This window comes from Neofelis nebulosa, chromosome 8 (assembly GCF_028018385.1).
Source record: "Neofelis nebulosa isolate mNeoNeb1 chromosome 8, mNeoNeb1.pri, whole genome shotgun sequence".
Taxonomy (NCBI): domain Eukaryota; kingdom Metazoa; phylum Chordata; class Mammalia; order Carnivora; family Felidae; genus Neofelis; species Neofelis nebulosa.
Window position 1 is genome coordinate 98933893 of NC_080789.1, and position 16524 is coordinate 98950416.

The following is a 16524-nucleotide window of genomic DNA, read 5'->3' on the forward strand; positions in this document are numbered from 1 at the left end:
TTCATAGCATAATAATTTTAATATAAATTTAATTAAGGGAAAATAAATTGTGGAATCACGTTGAAAACAAGATTGTGTATTACCTCAAATAGACGTCTCATGCTTACAACATCTGAGTACTTTATCACCAGTTGAAAGTTTGATTTCTTTTTGATAAAAATTGAAAAACAACCTTGGGGAAAAGGCCCACCATGAAGAAAAAAAAACGGTATATCTGTCTGCTTAGGCTATTTCTTCACCAAATGCTCAGGATTTCAAACCCAATAGGACACAGACAACGAATAAGGCAGGATTACAAGTTGAAATTTAATTATCTTTTTAGACATTGAAACAATAGGAAAGAGTGTTTTCTTGTTTAAAAATAAGTTATATTTCCTTATTTTGAAGTATTATTTCTATATGGAATATTTGAAAATTTTATGTTTGTACTGTGAAAATAGAGACAACAGGCCCAAAATGGAGTCATTCATGCTAAGCACCTGTCATGAAACCAAAACTTAATACCTAATCTAACTGCAGTTTTGATCTCCCCAAGAATACAATCTTAACTGGTCAGTCAAGAATGTTCTGGTCAACCCTAATAAGTCAATCCACCTGATGGCCCATTTTCATGCCCCAAAGAAAGGGGACCTTGCCCCAAATAATCTTTTTATTGTTTCTGATTTCCTTCTGTCACCCCTGTCTGCCTTTAAAAAACCTTTTCTTCTCTGTAGCTCATTGGAGCTCTTTTTTTACTTGCTGGGATGCTACCCAGTTCATGAATCATTGAATAATGCCAATTATATCTTTAAATTTCCTCAGTCGAATTTTTTTTTTTAGTAGTATAGAAAGGAAACAAATTTGCATTCTGCTAAAAAAAAAAAAAAGATAGGCACTATTATCCATATGCATTTGCTTCAAATCTTTGTTTAAATGCACAGTTTTTTTTTTGTTGTTCAGACTGCGTCTCTTTGGCAAATGCCATTAAAGTTGGAGTTACAGTCTTCAGAATACACCTGATTTCTTGTTGTGACAGCACAGCTTGTGTGATCCGTTGGTCCAATCATGAGAAAACTAGGAGATAAAGCATAGACATTAGAGCATTTCTCTTAAAATAACGGTCCCATTTCTTTTTTTTTTTCTTTTTTTAAAATTTTTTATTTTTAAATTTTTTTAACGTTTATTTATTTTTGAGACAGAGACAGAACATGAACGGGGAAGGGTCAGAGAGAGAGGGAGACACAGAATCTGTCAGCACAGAGCCTGACGCGAGGCTCGAACCCACGAACTGCGAGATCGTGACCTGAGCTGAAGTAGGACGCTTAGCCGGCTGAGCCACCCAGGCGCCCCTTTGGTCCCATTTCTTAACGTTTCCTTCAGCCCAACTTGTATAGGCAGCCGAGGTGGAATGTTCCAGAGGTTTTAGAATGGACCCTTCTTTTGTGGTCAATGGTTGCATTTGGGCACTCTTGATTTGCATACCCTCCACACCCTCTCTTTTGGGATGTCTCTCTTACCAGAGGAACATTACCATAGAACCTCAAGCCCAAAGATTACAAGCATCCCTGTCTCTTCCTACCCTCTCACCTTTTCAAATTGCATGTACCAGAAAATTCTGGTATTCTACATCGAGATTGGTCCTTATACCCATTCACTCCCAGCCTAGGCTGCGATTGCCTCTCCCTTGTCTCTGGTCGCAGCCTTCCGACTGAACTTCAGTTTCAGTTTTGCTTCTCATCTATTCCTTCTCCACACAGCAAAATAATTTTCTATAAAAGGTAATTAGACGTTAAAATGTAAGTTTTGGGTAATGACTGCAAGGTGATAGATATCTTATACCAATGGGAGTTACAAAACAGTAACCCGCGGGGGAAATGGCTTTTAAGTTAAAGTAAAACCTGTTTAGATGACTTAAATTCTTCCTTACCTTCAATAGTATGATGAGGAACATATGTGAAGAGAATATTTTTGGAGAAAACTATTTCCTTACCTATACTTTCTAGTTGCGATCACAACTTTGAGATTAGGACCTGAGCCGAAATCAAGTCAGACACTTCACCAGTGTCCAACCGAGCCACCCAGGCACCTCTAAATGAAAGCTTTATATAATGCTCCAATAATATGTTGGTTTCCAAAAAAAAAAAAAAAGTCTAGGTATTCCTTACCAATTTTTGTCTTAAGATCGCTAGCAAAGCAGGGCCCAAGAATAAATACTGCTTCATACTTGAGTTTTATGTTCAGGAAAGATGATACTCTGTGGAGAATGGAAGTATCTAGGAGTACATAAATAGCCAGACCAAAATGGACTATCGCTCCATGGCCTTTGCTTCAAACTTGCCACAAGCCGGGTGCTCTAGTGATGTGTAAAGAAAACAGGGGCACACAAGAGAAAGCGTAAATATGTGTGAGAGTTTTAAAGCACCCTTACATGCATTACCTTATATTGGTCACACAAGAACATTGTGAGGGAAGCTTTGCTATTCTTTTCATACAGATGAAGCAATTGACGTCAACAAATTGGGAGAACATGCAGGGAGCAAGCTTTCAAATTCACACTTTCTCACTTCTGAGACATTTGTATACATTCTGGATACTTTTATTTATAGGGGCATTTGATCTGCGCATTTACTATATACAATAAAAATTATTTTAAATGAGATTTAACTTGGCTTAAAAATTATAAAGTCGTTATTATTTCCTGACCATGAAAATTTCCAGACGTCATCGTGAGCACTTTCTAGCCCTGTTTCTCATTAGTGCATGTTAAAAGGAAAAAAAAGGGGAAGCAAAAAGAAAGAGAAAAAGGCCTGAAAAAGAGAGATCGGAAAGGAAAAGGGGAGGGGGGAAGAAGAGAGGAAAGGAGGAAGAAATATAAAAAGACTGGAAAGTATAGAAGCTTATTAAAAATACTTTGGGGCACCCGGGTGGCTCAGTTTGTTGAGCACCTGACTTTGGCTCAGGTCAAGATCTCACAGCCCATGGGTTCAAGTCCTGTGTTAGGCTCTGTGCTGATAGCTCCATGCGTGAAATCTGCTTGGGATTCTGTGTCTCCCTCTCTCTGCTCCTTACCTGCTTGTGCTCTGTATCTCTCTCTTTCTCTCAAAAATAAATAAACATTTAAAAAATTAAAAAAAAAAACCACCTTTGTAGGGGCGCCTGGGTGGCTCAGTCTATTGAGCCTCCAACTATTGATTTCAGCTCAGATCATGATCTCAGGGTTCGTGGGATCGAGCCCCGGTCAGGCTCTGCACTGAGCTCAGAGCCTGCTTGGGATTATTTCTCTCCCCCTCTCTCTGCCCCTCCCCCCTCGAAATAAATAAGTAAACATTTTTTAAAAAATACTTTGAAAAATACTATCCTATAGGGGAGTCTGTGTGGCTCAGTTGTTGAGTGTTTGACTCTTGATTTTGGTTCAGGTCATGATCCCACGTTCATTGGATGGAGCCCCATGTTGGGGTCCTTGCTGAGTGGAGCCTGCTTAAAATTCTTTCTCTTTTTCCTTCCCAACCGCCCCCCACCCCCACCCCACGCTCCCGCATGCTCTCTCAAAAACAAAAACAAAAACATAAAAAAACCTGTCTATAAATAAGGCAACATGACTGCCACCATTCTTTCCCCCCAAATAATTACTTACTTGTTTTCTTCCACAAAAAGGTGTTTATTTATCCACATCCATTGTTTTCCTGGGGATGCAATATATAGTCCAATCCAAGCAGGATTTCCAGGTTTTAAACTCTTCTGTATGAACTCCTATCAAGGACATGGTGTATTCATTTATAAATTTATTCAAAAAAATTCCAATGCCCTCTATAAACTAAGGCACTGTGCCAGGCACTGATGGAATGGTAAATAATCATTTATTTCATAAATGATAGGGTTTTTTTTAAAAATAAACAATAGTAATTATATCATGGCTACCGAACGTTCAAAAGCAATGCTTCTAAACCACCCACACTTCTTATAACTGCACCTAGAAAGTCTTCCTTGGGTACTTAGATCCTGTTTTTGATTCCTCACCAGCTCTTTCAAACTTTGGATCACCGGTAAATGTGCCTGTAGGTATGCACAATCATGTTGACTCTCATTCCAAGTTTTGGAAGGCATTGAAAACCTGTAGCATTTCCCTTGGTTCAGCAGCCAGTCTTTTGGGCACCCATGATTATTTCCTGAAGGAAAATGTAGAGAAAAAATTAGACTCCACCCTGAATAAAGTGTGAATAGTATCCTGTATGATTCAAAGGCAGCTCCATTAACAGAACGAGAATGAGATTGATTCATTAATATGTCTATTTCTGGAATGGGGGCAGGATACTGGGTGAGGAGTTGGGGAGAAAGAAGCATGCGAATTCTGACCCCCACAACTAGAGGACACCAATATGTAACATTTTGCTTATTCATAACTAACAGAAGTGAGAGCCTGTTGTTTAAATCTCCCTACTGTCTGGTCTATTTCCTTTTTCTTGAGGTCGTCTTCACAGCCTGGATTTCATTTCTATGAGATTACTTACCATTGACATTACTTACATGATTGCATTGGATAGTTTGATCCTCTGTTCAATTGCATTTCCACCTCAAAAGTAAAGCCTTTAACCAGTCATAATTTCTGCTTCCTATGGCCTAGTCATTTGTGAACGTCTCCTTCCTTGTCTTTTACCTGCCTGGAAGGTTGTTGAAGTGACTGTCTTTGACTTTCCTATCATCTAACCCTTCTTAAAAATTTTCTTAATATTTATTTTCGAGAGATGGATAGAGACAGAGCACCAGTGGGGGAGGGGCCAGAAAGGGAGACAAAGAATCAGAAGCAGGCTCCAGGCTCTGAACTGTCAGCACAGAACCTGACACAGGGCTCAAACTCACAGACATCGAGATCATGACTTGAGCTGAAGTTGGCCACTTAACCAACTGAGTCACCCTCGTATAACCCTTTTGATTTAATGGCTGATTTAATTGTTGATTGGTGATGACTGAATTAAATGCCCATATGTTAAAGCATGTCATATTTTTCATTGCTAATATTTTAGTCAGTGATAGATAAGCCTAAATCTTTGTAAAAAAAATTATTGTAGGAAATTGAATGTATATTGTCCAGCTAAAATGGAAAATAAAAGTAACATCAAGAAATACTACTTAAAGAAAACTATCCAGGAATAGTTTTCTATATATAAAACTTTGCATATATTCTTAACTCATTAATACATTCTGTACCAGGGCAAGTATTGCCAATCCTGAATAATTACAGTTTTGCCAGAATATTTGAAGACTCAGGATAACTGGAGTCTCACTCAGTTCTACCAGTACATAGTTGTGTGTTAAAAAAGTATTAAATGACCTCAAGTATCCTTTCCAATTTATGATTTGAAAGGGGCTATCTATTCATTATTATTATTGAGAAAGAGGCATTAGGACTAAGTAATTGCATTACGTGGCAATTGACAAAGTGGTCAATAAAGTACAGCTGTAGAACTACAAAGACACTCTAAAAATGCTCCAAATGATCAGTGTCAATGTTGAAATATCAAAAAAAAAAAAAATGCAAAATGTGGATATTAATTGTCGAAAAGAGTTCTTACAGTTAATTCAGATTCAAGTGCCATCTTTTAAAACAAGAAGAGGGGCACCTGGGTGGCTCAGTCGGTTAAGCGTCCGACTTCGGCTCAGGTCATAATCTCACGATCCGTGAGCTTGAGCCGCGCGTCGGGCTCTGTGCTGACAGCTCAGAGCCTACAGCCTGTTTCAGATTCTGTGTCTCCCTCTCTCTGACCCTCCCCCGTTCATGCTCTGTCTCTTTCTGTCTCAAAAATAAATAAACATTTAAAAATGATAATAATAAAAAAAATAAAACAAGAAGAAATATCCTAGGGATCAAGATGGAGTAAAACATTTAGTGAGCAACACTTTGTATCAATTCCTGTATCAGATGCTTTACATAATAATAACAGCAGACACATAGAATCACTATAGTGGACCAGGCAGGTTTCTAAGCACCTAACATACTTAGTTTTTAAAACTACTTGATAAGACAGAGGAACATGTTAAATGGACACGAACATATGAATAAATACCATGGCCATATGAACAGAAAAATCCAGAATATGAGAAATGATACATAACCACAATCCGTTTTTTTTTTCTAACAAATAAATGACAAAGAAACTATAAAAGGGAGGTAAAGAGGACCTACAGATTAAGTGGCTGAAGAGACATTTTAATCAAATGCTAATTATGGTCTTTGTTCTGAGTCTGATTCTAACTAATCACATGAAAGAAAAAAAGACATTTAATTTAAAAAAAAATTTTTTTTAATGTTTATTTATTTTTGAGACAGAGAAAGACAGAGCATGAATGGGGGAGGGGCAGAGAGAGAGGGAGACACAGAATCGGAAGCAGGCTCCAGGCTCTGAGCCATCAGCCCAGAGCCTGACACGGGGCTCGAACTCACGAACTGCGAGATTGTGACTTGAGGTGAAGTCGGACGCTCAACCGACTGAGCCACCCAGGCGCCCCGACATTTAATTTTTTAAATGCTTATTTATTTTTTCCGAGTGAGAGAGCATGAGTGGGGAGGGACAGAGAGAAAGGGAAACAGAATCTGAAGCAGACTCCACACTGTCAGTGCAGAGCCTGATGTGAGACTTGGTCTCATGAACCACGAGACCATGACCTGAGCCGAAATCAAGAGTCTGATGCTTAACCAACTGAGCCACCCAGGCCCCCCAAGGAGAAAAAAAAAAAAAAAAAAAGACAATTTAATGATGATTGGATCGTAGATGATCTTAAGAAGATATCGATGATTTTGTCTTAGGAATTAATGGCAGACAGAAGTCAAACATTCTTAGGGAAATTTTAAAATCTCCCCAAATTCCTAGCGTACCTGATGTATGAAATTTGCTTTCTTTGGGTGTGAGTCAACTCTCTGAATATGATCAGATATCACTCCCATGATTAAGTTATATCGTAGGATAAGATGAAAGAGTCTTTTTTTTTTTTAATTTTTTTTTCAACGTTTTTTATTTATTTTTGGGACAGAGAGAGACAGAGCATGAACGGGGGAGGGGCAGAGAGAGAGGGAGACACAGAATCGGAAACAGGCTCCAGGCTCCGAGCCATCAGCCCAGAGCCTGACACGGGGCTCGAACTCACGGACCGCGAGATCGTGACCTGGCTGAAGTCGGACGCCTAACCAACTGCGCCACCCAGGCGCCCCAAGATGAAAGAGTCTTGAAGACTAGAGAAGGATCCCCAATCAGTTGATTTTGAGTAAATGAAGAGATTATCCCATGTGGGCCTGGTTTTTTTGGTGTGTGTGTGTGTGTTTATTTTTTTTAGAGAGAGGGAGAGGCCATCTCAAGTAGGCTCAGCAACAGAGCCCAACGTGGGGCTTGATCTCACAACGCTGAGATCATGACCGGAGTGGAAATCCAGAGTTGAGTTCTCAACCAGCTGGGCCACCCAGGCACCCCCACCCTACATGGACCTGATTTCACCAGGTACCACAGCTCAAGAAGGGGACTGGGCCTTTTCTAAAGAGAAAGGTAATTTCGATTTTCTTCGAAGCATTACGCTTTCACATCTTGAGGGCAGGTGCAACAGTGACACGATGCACGGAAACGCAGGGGCCCTTTTGGAGACTAGAGCAGCCCTGGGTGACAGGCAGTGAGAGAGCCGTGATCTCAGTCCTACAATTCCAAGTAACTGAACTGTCGCAACAACCACGTGAGTCCACAAGAGGAACCTCAGCTCCGGAAAGGTGTGTGATCTCATCAGCACCTAAACTGTATCCCATGAGACTCAGAACAGTAGACTGAGTGGAGCCATGCCCAGCTCCCCTGGAAAGTGTGAGGTCATTAGTAGCTATTGCCTTAGACTGTTAAGCATGTGTTAATTTGTTACGCATCCAGAGAAAACTAGCACAGGCTGTGTGGTGATACCGCGTTTGCGTTTTGCAAAAGGAGCTGGGAACGGTAAAAATCACGTACTGATATATTTAAGCATTAAGCGGCATGATATCTGACAATCGCTTTTAACGGAATCTGGTCTGGAGAAGTGATGACAGGAAGAGACGTAAATAATATTGATTATGTGCCAGTAAATGTTGATGCTGTTTGAAAGGGAATTATGGAGCTTCATTATAACAAGTCTCTACTTCCACTTTTATTTTCCATCATAAACGAATCTAAATATGATAACAGAAAATCGTATGAAATAGCTTTTGTCATCTAATGTGCGGAACAGGCTGGCAAGCTGGAGCCCCAGGGAAGAGACGATATTGCTGTTTGTGTCCAAAAGCAGACCGGAGGTCAAATTCCCTCTTCCTTTGGGGAACCTTCGTATTTTTTCCTCTTAGGGCCTTCAGTGGATCGGATAAGGCCCACGCACATTGTGAATGGTAATCTGCTTTGCCCAAACTCTACTGATTTATATGCTAATCTCATCTAAAAAGTAATTTCACGGTAACACCTACGCTGGTTTTTGATCAAACATCCGGGTACCAGTGTGTGGCCGAGATGACACTCAACCATCACAGTGGGTTTAACCGACGTTACATATTCTATGGTGTAAGTATTATATCCCCACTTGAAAGTTGGGAAGACTCGTGGTTAATTTGCCTGAATTCACGTGACCAGTTGGAATCTCTTCATTCAAGCATAGAGCAGACAAAAAAAGAGAGCATTACCTGCTAGACGGCTGATATTTCCTTTCTGGGAGAAATCCTTTTTTTCCTCTGTACTCAGTGCAAAGAAAAAAAATAGAATGAGAAACATGTGAAAATGAATAGCCATCTAGGTATGTGAGAATAAAAACAGTAGCACAAAACGAAGACACGCAAATAAAAATTCACTCTCTCTTCTAATCTGCCTCCGTTCCTGTCTTTGCCTGCTTTTAACCATATCTTTAGATGCCAATCACAATTCTAAATATTGTATGCATTCTTAAACCTCGTATCTATTACTCTTTTGTAAATTATTTTCTTCTTATCAATGCATTTTTTAATTAATGCTATTTCTTCTCCGTCCGGACCCCCCTCCCCCCTCCCCATCTCCCTTTTACTATATCAAGTCCCTTCAGTATCTTGTAGCATCATTTGTAGATTGTTTTTGTATAGACTGAAATCATTGCTTTCCAGGAACGTAGAACACCTGATAACCTGAAATGGCTTTTTACCACATTCTTGGGCTGGCTTCAGTCTATCTAAAACCAGCATGCACACACACACACACACACACACACACACACACCCTCTTTATTTGTTTAAAAATATGCATTGAAAAATTATATTGCTTGATTACTCTTTTTTTAAAGTTAGGTTAAAATCAATTTAGCTCATAACTTTGAAGGCATTGCTACAACAGTGTCCTTTTATGTACATTTAAAACTCCTGGTGCCAATATGTTTCTCTTTGTTTAGGGAGGAAAGCAATTCTTTATGTAAAACTTTAGGGTCATGTCTTTGCCCATGGTGCCCTAAAATATGATGAGGATCTATCTATCTACCTATCTATCTATATCTATCTATCTATCTATCTATCTATCTATCATCTACCTATTTCTATCTATCCATGCATCTTTCATCTTCTATCTATCATCTATCTATCTATCTCTCTGTCTATCATCTATCATCTATCTATATCTATCTATCTATCCATCTTTCATCTTCTATCTATCATCTATCCATATCTATCTATCTATCTATCTATCATCTATATCTATCTATCTATCTATCTACCTATTTCTATCTATCCATCCATCTTTCATCTTCTATCTATCTATCTATCTATCTATCTATCATCTATTTATCTATCATCTACCTATATCTATCTATCCATCCATCTTTCATCTTCCATCTATCTATCATCTATCTATCATCTATCTCTACCCATCCATCTATCATCTATCTATCTATATCTATTTGCATATCCTATTCTGAATTTGGTAGGCTTGCATAAGCTGGAAACTCATAGTTTGGGGTTTGTTTTTGCTCCTCGGAAATTTTTTTAAATGTATTCTTTTATTATTTCACATCTACTTTCCCCCCTGTTCTCTTCTTCTGGGAATTTGTTAGAGAGACATTATCTTTTCTAGATGGACAATATTTTGTGTTTTTGTCTTGGATTACTTACAGGTGTTTATATTTATCGATTTTTCTTCTTGATGCTTTCCTGTACCCTCCGGGGTATTTTGTTCGCTATCATGAATTTTTAGATAGAAAGAAGACAGGAAATAGCCAAGCTATGTGGAAATCAACACACCGTGCCCCTCTCCCCTTCCGGTACAAAAATAAGGGGACACATGCTTATTGCACCAACCACCACTCTCGAAGTGATGAGCCCTAAATTGTCCTGGTGATGTATCTCATTGTTTCTTTTTTTTTAAAACTTTATTTATTTTGAGAGAGAGAGAGAAAGAGAGAGAGAGAGAGAAAGAGAGAGCATGCCAGCGGGAAGGGCAGAGAGGGAGGGAGAGAGAGTCCTAAGCAGGCTCCACGTGGGGCTCAGAACCCCACGAACCTGATGTGGGGCTCAAACTCACGAACCGTGAGATCATGACCTGAGCCAAAATCGAGAGTCGGAGGCTTAACTGACTGAGCCACCCAGGCGCCCCTGTATCTCATTGTTTTACAAGGATTTGTTTTTGTTTTTGTTTTTATTTTGGCATGATATAGTAGCAAATGCTACTGTGTGAGTGGAGTAAGAGGTTGTCAAGACAACAGTCTGAACGAGCATTCCCTAGAAAGTCTTCTACCTACTTATTTCCCTTTAGACTTCTCTTTACACTCTGTAGTGTCCTTTCTGAAAAGAGTGCTGCCTGGGTTTTGCCGTGAGGAATAATTTCATCTACACTGAGCTGTGTGCTGTGCCTTCTCTACACTGATTCTCTCCCTTGATTAATCCAATAGCATTATCCTGTCTGCTTCTCATTTCCTTTCCAATTTTCTACCCTTTCCATTCTTTGTGCCTTTATTAATTTATTCTATTTTGATGTCTTTTACTGTTCTAATCCAGAATCTCAGGAGAGGGCAGATGTATGTATGTATGGTCAATACTTTGTTTTGAACTGGAGGCCATGGAAAATATTTTTAAACTGGTAAACTGGAAGCACAAGGGACGCCTGGGTGGCTTGACTGGTTGAGCGTCCACCTTTGGCTCAGGTTATGATCTCACGGTCCGTGAGTTCGAGCCCTGCGTCGGGCTCTGTGCTGACAGCTGGGAGCCCGGAGCCTGTTTCGGATTCTGTGTCTCCCTCTCTCTGCCCCTCCCCCACTCAATGCTTGCGCGCTCTCTCTCTCTCTCTCAAAAATAAATAAGCATTTAAAACAATTTTTGTAAAGCGTAAGCACAAATTTAATATCACTAAAACAATATTACTAGAAAAATATATTGTCCCTACTAATATTTCATCAATGAGTCAAATTCTATTCATCTCTTCTCAATAGCATTGTTTCTAAAGCAATGATTATTGCACCAATTATATTATCATTTATATTCTACAGAAAAGATAACTGAGTTACAAGAGGTCAGTGGTAGCCTATATATACCATATTTAGTGTCTAACAAAAGACCATTTGCTCCTGAATTTTAAGGACTTAAAAAAACTGATAATTATTACAGTATGTACAATTTCTTAGAATTGCTGGTTAAAAGACAATAATACTTACGGACTTATAATTATGGACAATAATACTTATGGACATATGAAAACCAATATTAATAATCTAATATTGACTCTCAAATAGGCGGTGAATCTCCTTTTATTAGTTTGATTTCAATATAATTTTGAACACATTTGAAGGATATGATTGGTTGGCAACTTCGCGGCCAAAATGTTGTGCAAATTACAGAAAAACTAAATTAATTAGAATATTCATTTGGTCTTAGGAATAGCTGATATTTTCCCCCTGCTCTATCAGGAAAAAAAAAAACTAATTTAATCGCGTGATACAAAAATAGACTATTTATTTTTTGTCTCCCTCAGGGAAGTCGCCTTGGGGCTCACCCATGTTTAGCCCTCTCCTCTCAAAAACCACAAGTTTATGTTTCCATGTCAGCATTACACATAAAACAGAGCCCCTTTTAGCCCTACATTTTTAAGAACGTTTCAAAGAAAAACAGAAAATTGTCGAAATCCATGTATCGGTCTAGTTGCTTCAAAAAGAACAACTATAGATTATGCACATTAAATATCACTTCAGGAAAAAGAAGAAAAAAACAGTACAGAGGTACATCTAAAATGGTTTTAAAACAGGTCCTTCGTCTTGTTCAACCATCACATTAATCACATTAGTACATTCAATCATTATCTCTGAAAATAATACCAATGAGCATTTTATAAAAATACATCACTAATTTTTTTATAAAATAAGTTAACTTTTTAGTAACTGCTCTTCATAAGAAAAGATGCCGAATAAATGCTAATTTTATATTTAACTTTCTTAATTTTTTAATTTGAAATAATTTCGAATATGACATATATGGCTGGTCAGTTTAATTTACCAATTTGAGGCTACAATGTGGTGCTGATCTTGATAGTAAGAAGAATTAAAAATCGGGGCACTTGGGTGGCTCAGTCAGTTAAGCGTCCCACGCTTGACTTTGGCTCTGGTCATGATCTCAGGGTTCTTGAGACTGAGCCCCATGGCAGGAGTGCAGGGAGCCTGCTTGGGATTCTCTCTCTCCCTTTGCCCCTCCCTGGCTTGCACACGTGCTCTCTCTCTCTCTCTCTCTCTCTCTCAAAATAAATAAATAAACTTAAAAAATAAAAAAAAAATAGAAGAATTAAAAATCAACATTTATGTTCTCAAAGTGTAAAAGTTAATGAAAACTCCATACTCACCCCAAAAGTTCAGGCAAATCAGTGTGATCATGATAATAAGGATCCCAATGCAGCCACATACTAGCATAAGACAATAATACCGTGGATACAGGGAACATTCTGAAATATTGAGGTTTTTTTGGTGAATTTTAGAGTTCATTTGATTATTCACTTTATAAATATTTTACTGTTTATTTTGATTACAAAAATAATCTATGTTCATTTCAGATATGGCACTAAAATTATGATTAATTGAAAATTTGAAATTAAAAAATATTTATAGTCCAGACACAAACAGATGTTACTGTTATTTAATGTGTTGGATTGTATTGTCATTGTCTTGCTTTGTTAATTATTTGGCGATGTTTTTGATGACTTAAAAATGATTTATTAAATTGTATATATTATGTATTAATATCATACACAATTTATAGGTGGAGTGTTATATATATATTTATATTGCCTATATATAATATTATATATTATATAATATCAATATATTACATATAGAATAATTAATTCTATATAAAATAATTCTAGATATAATATATATAATGTTATAATGTTATAAATGGAATTGTTTTTATTAATTTTATTGTTGGACTTTTTATTGTCAAGTGTATATATGTTATATGTATTATTTAATTTTTATCACAACATGATTTTTGTCTATTTCTGCCTTATTTTATTTTTTTAATTTTTTTAAGTTTCTTTTTATGTAGTATTTATTTTAATGATGCACTGTTAGAAATAAGAGAAGAAAAAAAAAAAAACATGTACTGAAGTTCTATTATGAACCAATCACGGCACTGGTGATATTCATGCTATTTCACTCTTATATATGCTATGTAGTATTTTCCTGGCTTGACTTTTCAGACAAGAATCGGTGTCAGCCTAAAGCATCATAGATCTTTAATTACAGGTACTTGTATAGAAATTATGCCATAGTACTCCGCTGGATCAGAGTTGGGAGGAGTGGTCTCTTTACACAGGAGATAACAGGGAGCATCCAAAGACATTAAACAGGGATATTTGTTATTATTGTCCTTCAGTATTATCTATTGTCTTCCACGTCTGAGCACTTTTGAGTAAGTTAGATATATACACTCTTTCCACAAACGAAATCCTTTTACATGCAGATATCATTGGAACAGTATCTCAAACTGGCCATTCTAGCCCATTTGGCATCCGGATGGCCAAAGAGAAAGTCAAATACTCTGATATTCAGATAATTATTCCCAGTTTCATCAGCTTATAAATAAACAAGCACTTAGTTCCATAACCTTGGTTGTACATTTCACAAATAATCTGTCCTCTAAGTCGTAATGAAAAGTGCTATTTCTCAAATCTGGGTAATACGTGTATGTTTTACTTTCATTTTTATGGACTTAGTGCATCTGGTTATATGTACTATACACACAGAATGTCCTGTATGCAGTAAAACTTCCGAAATTTATGAAACAATTGTCGGTATTAAAGAATAAATCCAGAATACGTTTATTTTTTTCCCCTTAGCCTATGGGTATTTATTCTACTTAAGCAAAAGTGAAAAGACCTCTACTGAGCTGAAAGTACTCAAAATACATTTCTGCAATTTTATAAGAGACACCAGTCCTAGGCATACAGATCTGCAGTTAACTGGTTCCATATTTGCTAGAAAGGGAAATTTTAAACTCATTCCCAAATATTACAGCTATAAATTAAAACATGATTTTTTTAATATATATAAGCCAAAATATAGATGTTGTATAAAGCCAGGTGAGCAGAGAGCTGAGTGCATAGCATGGATTGCCCTGGCCCATTCTGGAATCACTCAACTGGGTGCCATTGGCCTACGTGGGGTAATACTAAGAAATCACTCTGAAACCTGTTTTTGCTCCTGCAAGAGCACTATTGTGTTATTTGTATCTGCTTTATGATGGGAAACTTTTCTTTTTGTTTTTAGTACCAAGATTAATCATATGTCTTAAGTATAGGTGTAACTCTGATGCAAGCTGAATAATTAGCAAGGTTTTTCTTATCAAAACAAAGAAGCTTAGAAACAAACTTACGACAAGCATAAACATGCTTATATGACATAGTTTTTACTTGATTGCAGGTCTCATTTATGTTTCCAGCCCTATCCTTCTTTCACTCATAATTTAAATGTATGTTTATTTCATATTTTATGTACTTATACTCAGATTTCATATGTTTTTACTCATTTTATTCCAAGAATTATTTATTCCATTGAATTAGAAATTCAAAAAAACCTAGTAGTTTGGTTTAACACCCACATAAGCAATCACAAGATAGATCTGCTTTATTATAAGTGAAAATTATGGATTTAAGAAGACAAAAGATTTTCCTCAAGGTGGTCCACTTAGTCTTTGGGCTTTGGGGTCCAATTTAGTCAATTTGACTCCAATGGTCCTATTTTTCACTACATCAAAGTCAGTTACTGGTGAAGAAGGAAGCATTTGCATCAAAATTGAAACTATGAGAAAGACCCTAAGCCTTCAGATGATGAGAAAAGTATCATGTTTTTGAAAACAAACAAACAAAAAAAACACTTAAATTTGCGAGATGGAAACTGGAATAGTACATAAAGATCTTCAAAAGAAGTCCACATGGCAGAGCTGTGGTTGTGACCAGTAATTCCAAATCCCTGGCCCATGTCATCCCTGCTTGGATCATGGCTATTTCAACACGATCATTATACAAATTCATTTTAGACAGACTGCACTTAGACGTCAATATGTTATTTCTTAGACTTACCTAGAGAACCTGAGACAGATCTGAAAACAAGGATATGCAAAAGCAAACCTTGACCCAAATATAGCAGCCCTAAGTAGTGAGGGTTAGTTTTATTTTGCCCTTCTCTCATTTCCAATGGACTATCATCCTGCCAATCTTATGGATCTTTTGTGAAGATTAAAAAATACAATACATATACATAAAAATGCTTTTTATGCTGTAGAACACTATAGAACTATCCCCATCATTAGCACTGGATATTTACCTTGCCAATATATCATGTATCTTCATATAGATACCATACCCAAATAGCTTCCAAATACCTTATATTTTGTAAGACGTATAATTTCTGTAAAAATACTATTTTTGACCTTTTACCTGAAAGTTACACTTTCCTTTTCTTATGCTATAACATTGGGGGAATTATACATTATTCTATTCGCATTTAGGCCCCATGGTTACAAAAACACTGCCTTTTTATTTTTCAGGCTTTCATGAGCCTAAATAACCTATCTTAGACAGTTTTTAAGTCCAAGAACATAGTTAATTTTAACTCTTTAAAATATTCAAAAATAAGAATCTTCCTAAGAGAATAATTCAATTTTAGGCTGCCGTCTGAATGGGGGGAGACAATCTTCCTACCTTTAGAGCTGGATTTGAAACGATTCTTGGAATCCAGGACCATATAGCCATCTTCATTCTCCATCTCCTAAAATATTTTCATGTGATAATACTCAGAAAATAATATAAAGAAAATGGAGAATAGCCTTAGCCTTAGCTATTTCTCCTAGACACAACTGAAAGGAAGTCCAAAAATACTCAAACTTTACTCAGGCATGGCTGTTGAAAACCACACAGGATGTGTTGGTAAAATACAAATGGATAGCCACGTTAATTTCTGGCTAAAGTTCTGTGTCCTCCAGGTAAACGTGGCTATTTTATTTCATTTTTTTCAACAGATATTAATCCTACATTTACCATGTACCAGTCACTTGTCTGCAAA

At 37.1% G+C, this 16524-nt stretch overlaps 1 protein-coding gene across 2 annotated transcripts; it reads right to left on the reverse strand.

The window, feature by feature from the left end:
• On the reverse strand, nucleotides 1-16303 carry LOC131520026 (killer cell lectin-like receptor subfamily F member 2). Of its 2 annotated transcripts, XM_058743727.1 has the most exons (6): nucleotides 16164-16303; nucleotides 12807-12905; nucleotides 8654-8701; nucleotides 3997-4145; nucleotides 3614-3729; nucleotides 1-1053 (listed from the first exon to the last, which is right to left on the reverse strand). In XM_058743727.1, the coding sequence occupies exons 1-6, from the start codon at nucleotides 16225-16227 to the stop codon at nucleotides 936-938; spliced, it is 594 nt and encodes a 197-aa protein (XP_058599710.1). In that variant the 5' UTR covers nucleotides 16228-16303; the 3' UTR covers nucleotides 1-935. The 2 variants fall into 2 exon arrangements, with proteins under 2 accessions (XP_058599710.1, XP_058599709.1); XM_058743726.1 differs by lacking the exons at nucleotides 8654-8701; nucleotides 12807-12905; nucleotides 16164-16303 and having other exon boundaries at nucleotides 3997-5221.
• Nucleotides 16304-16524: the final 221 nt, after the last annotated feature.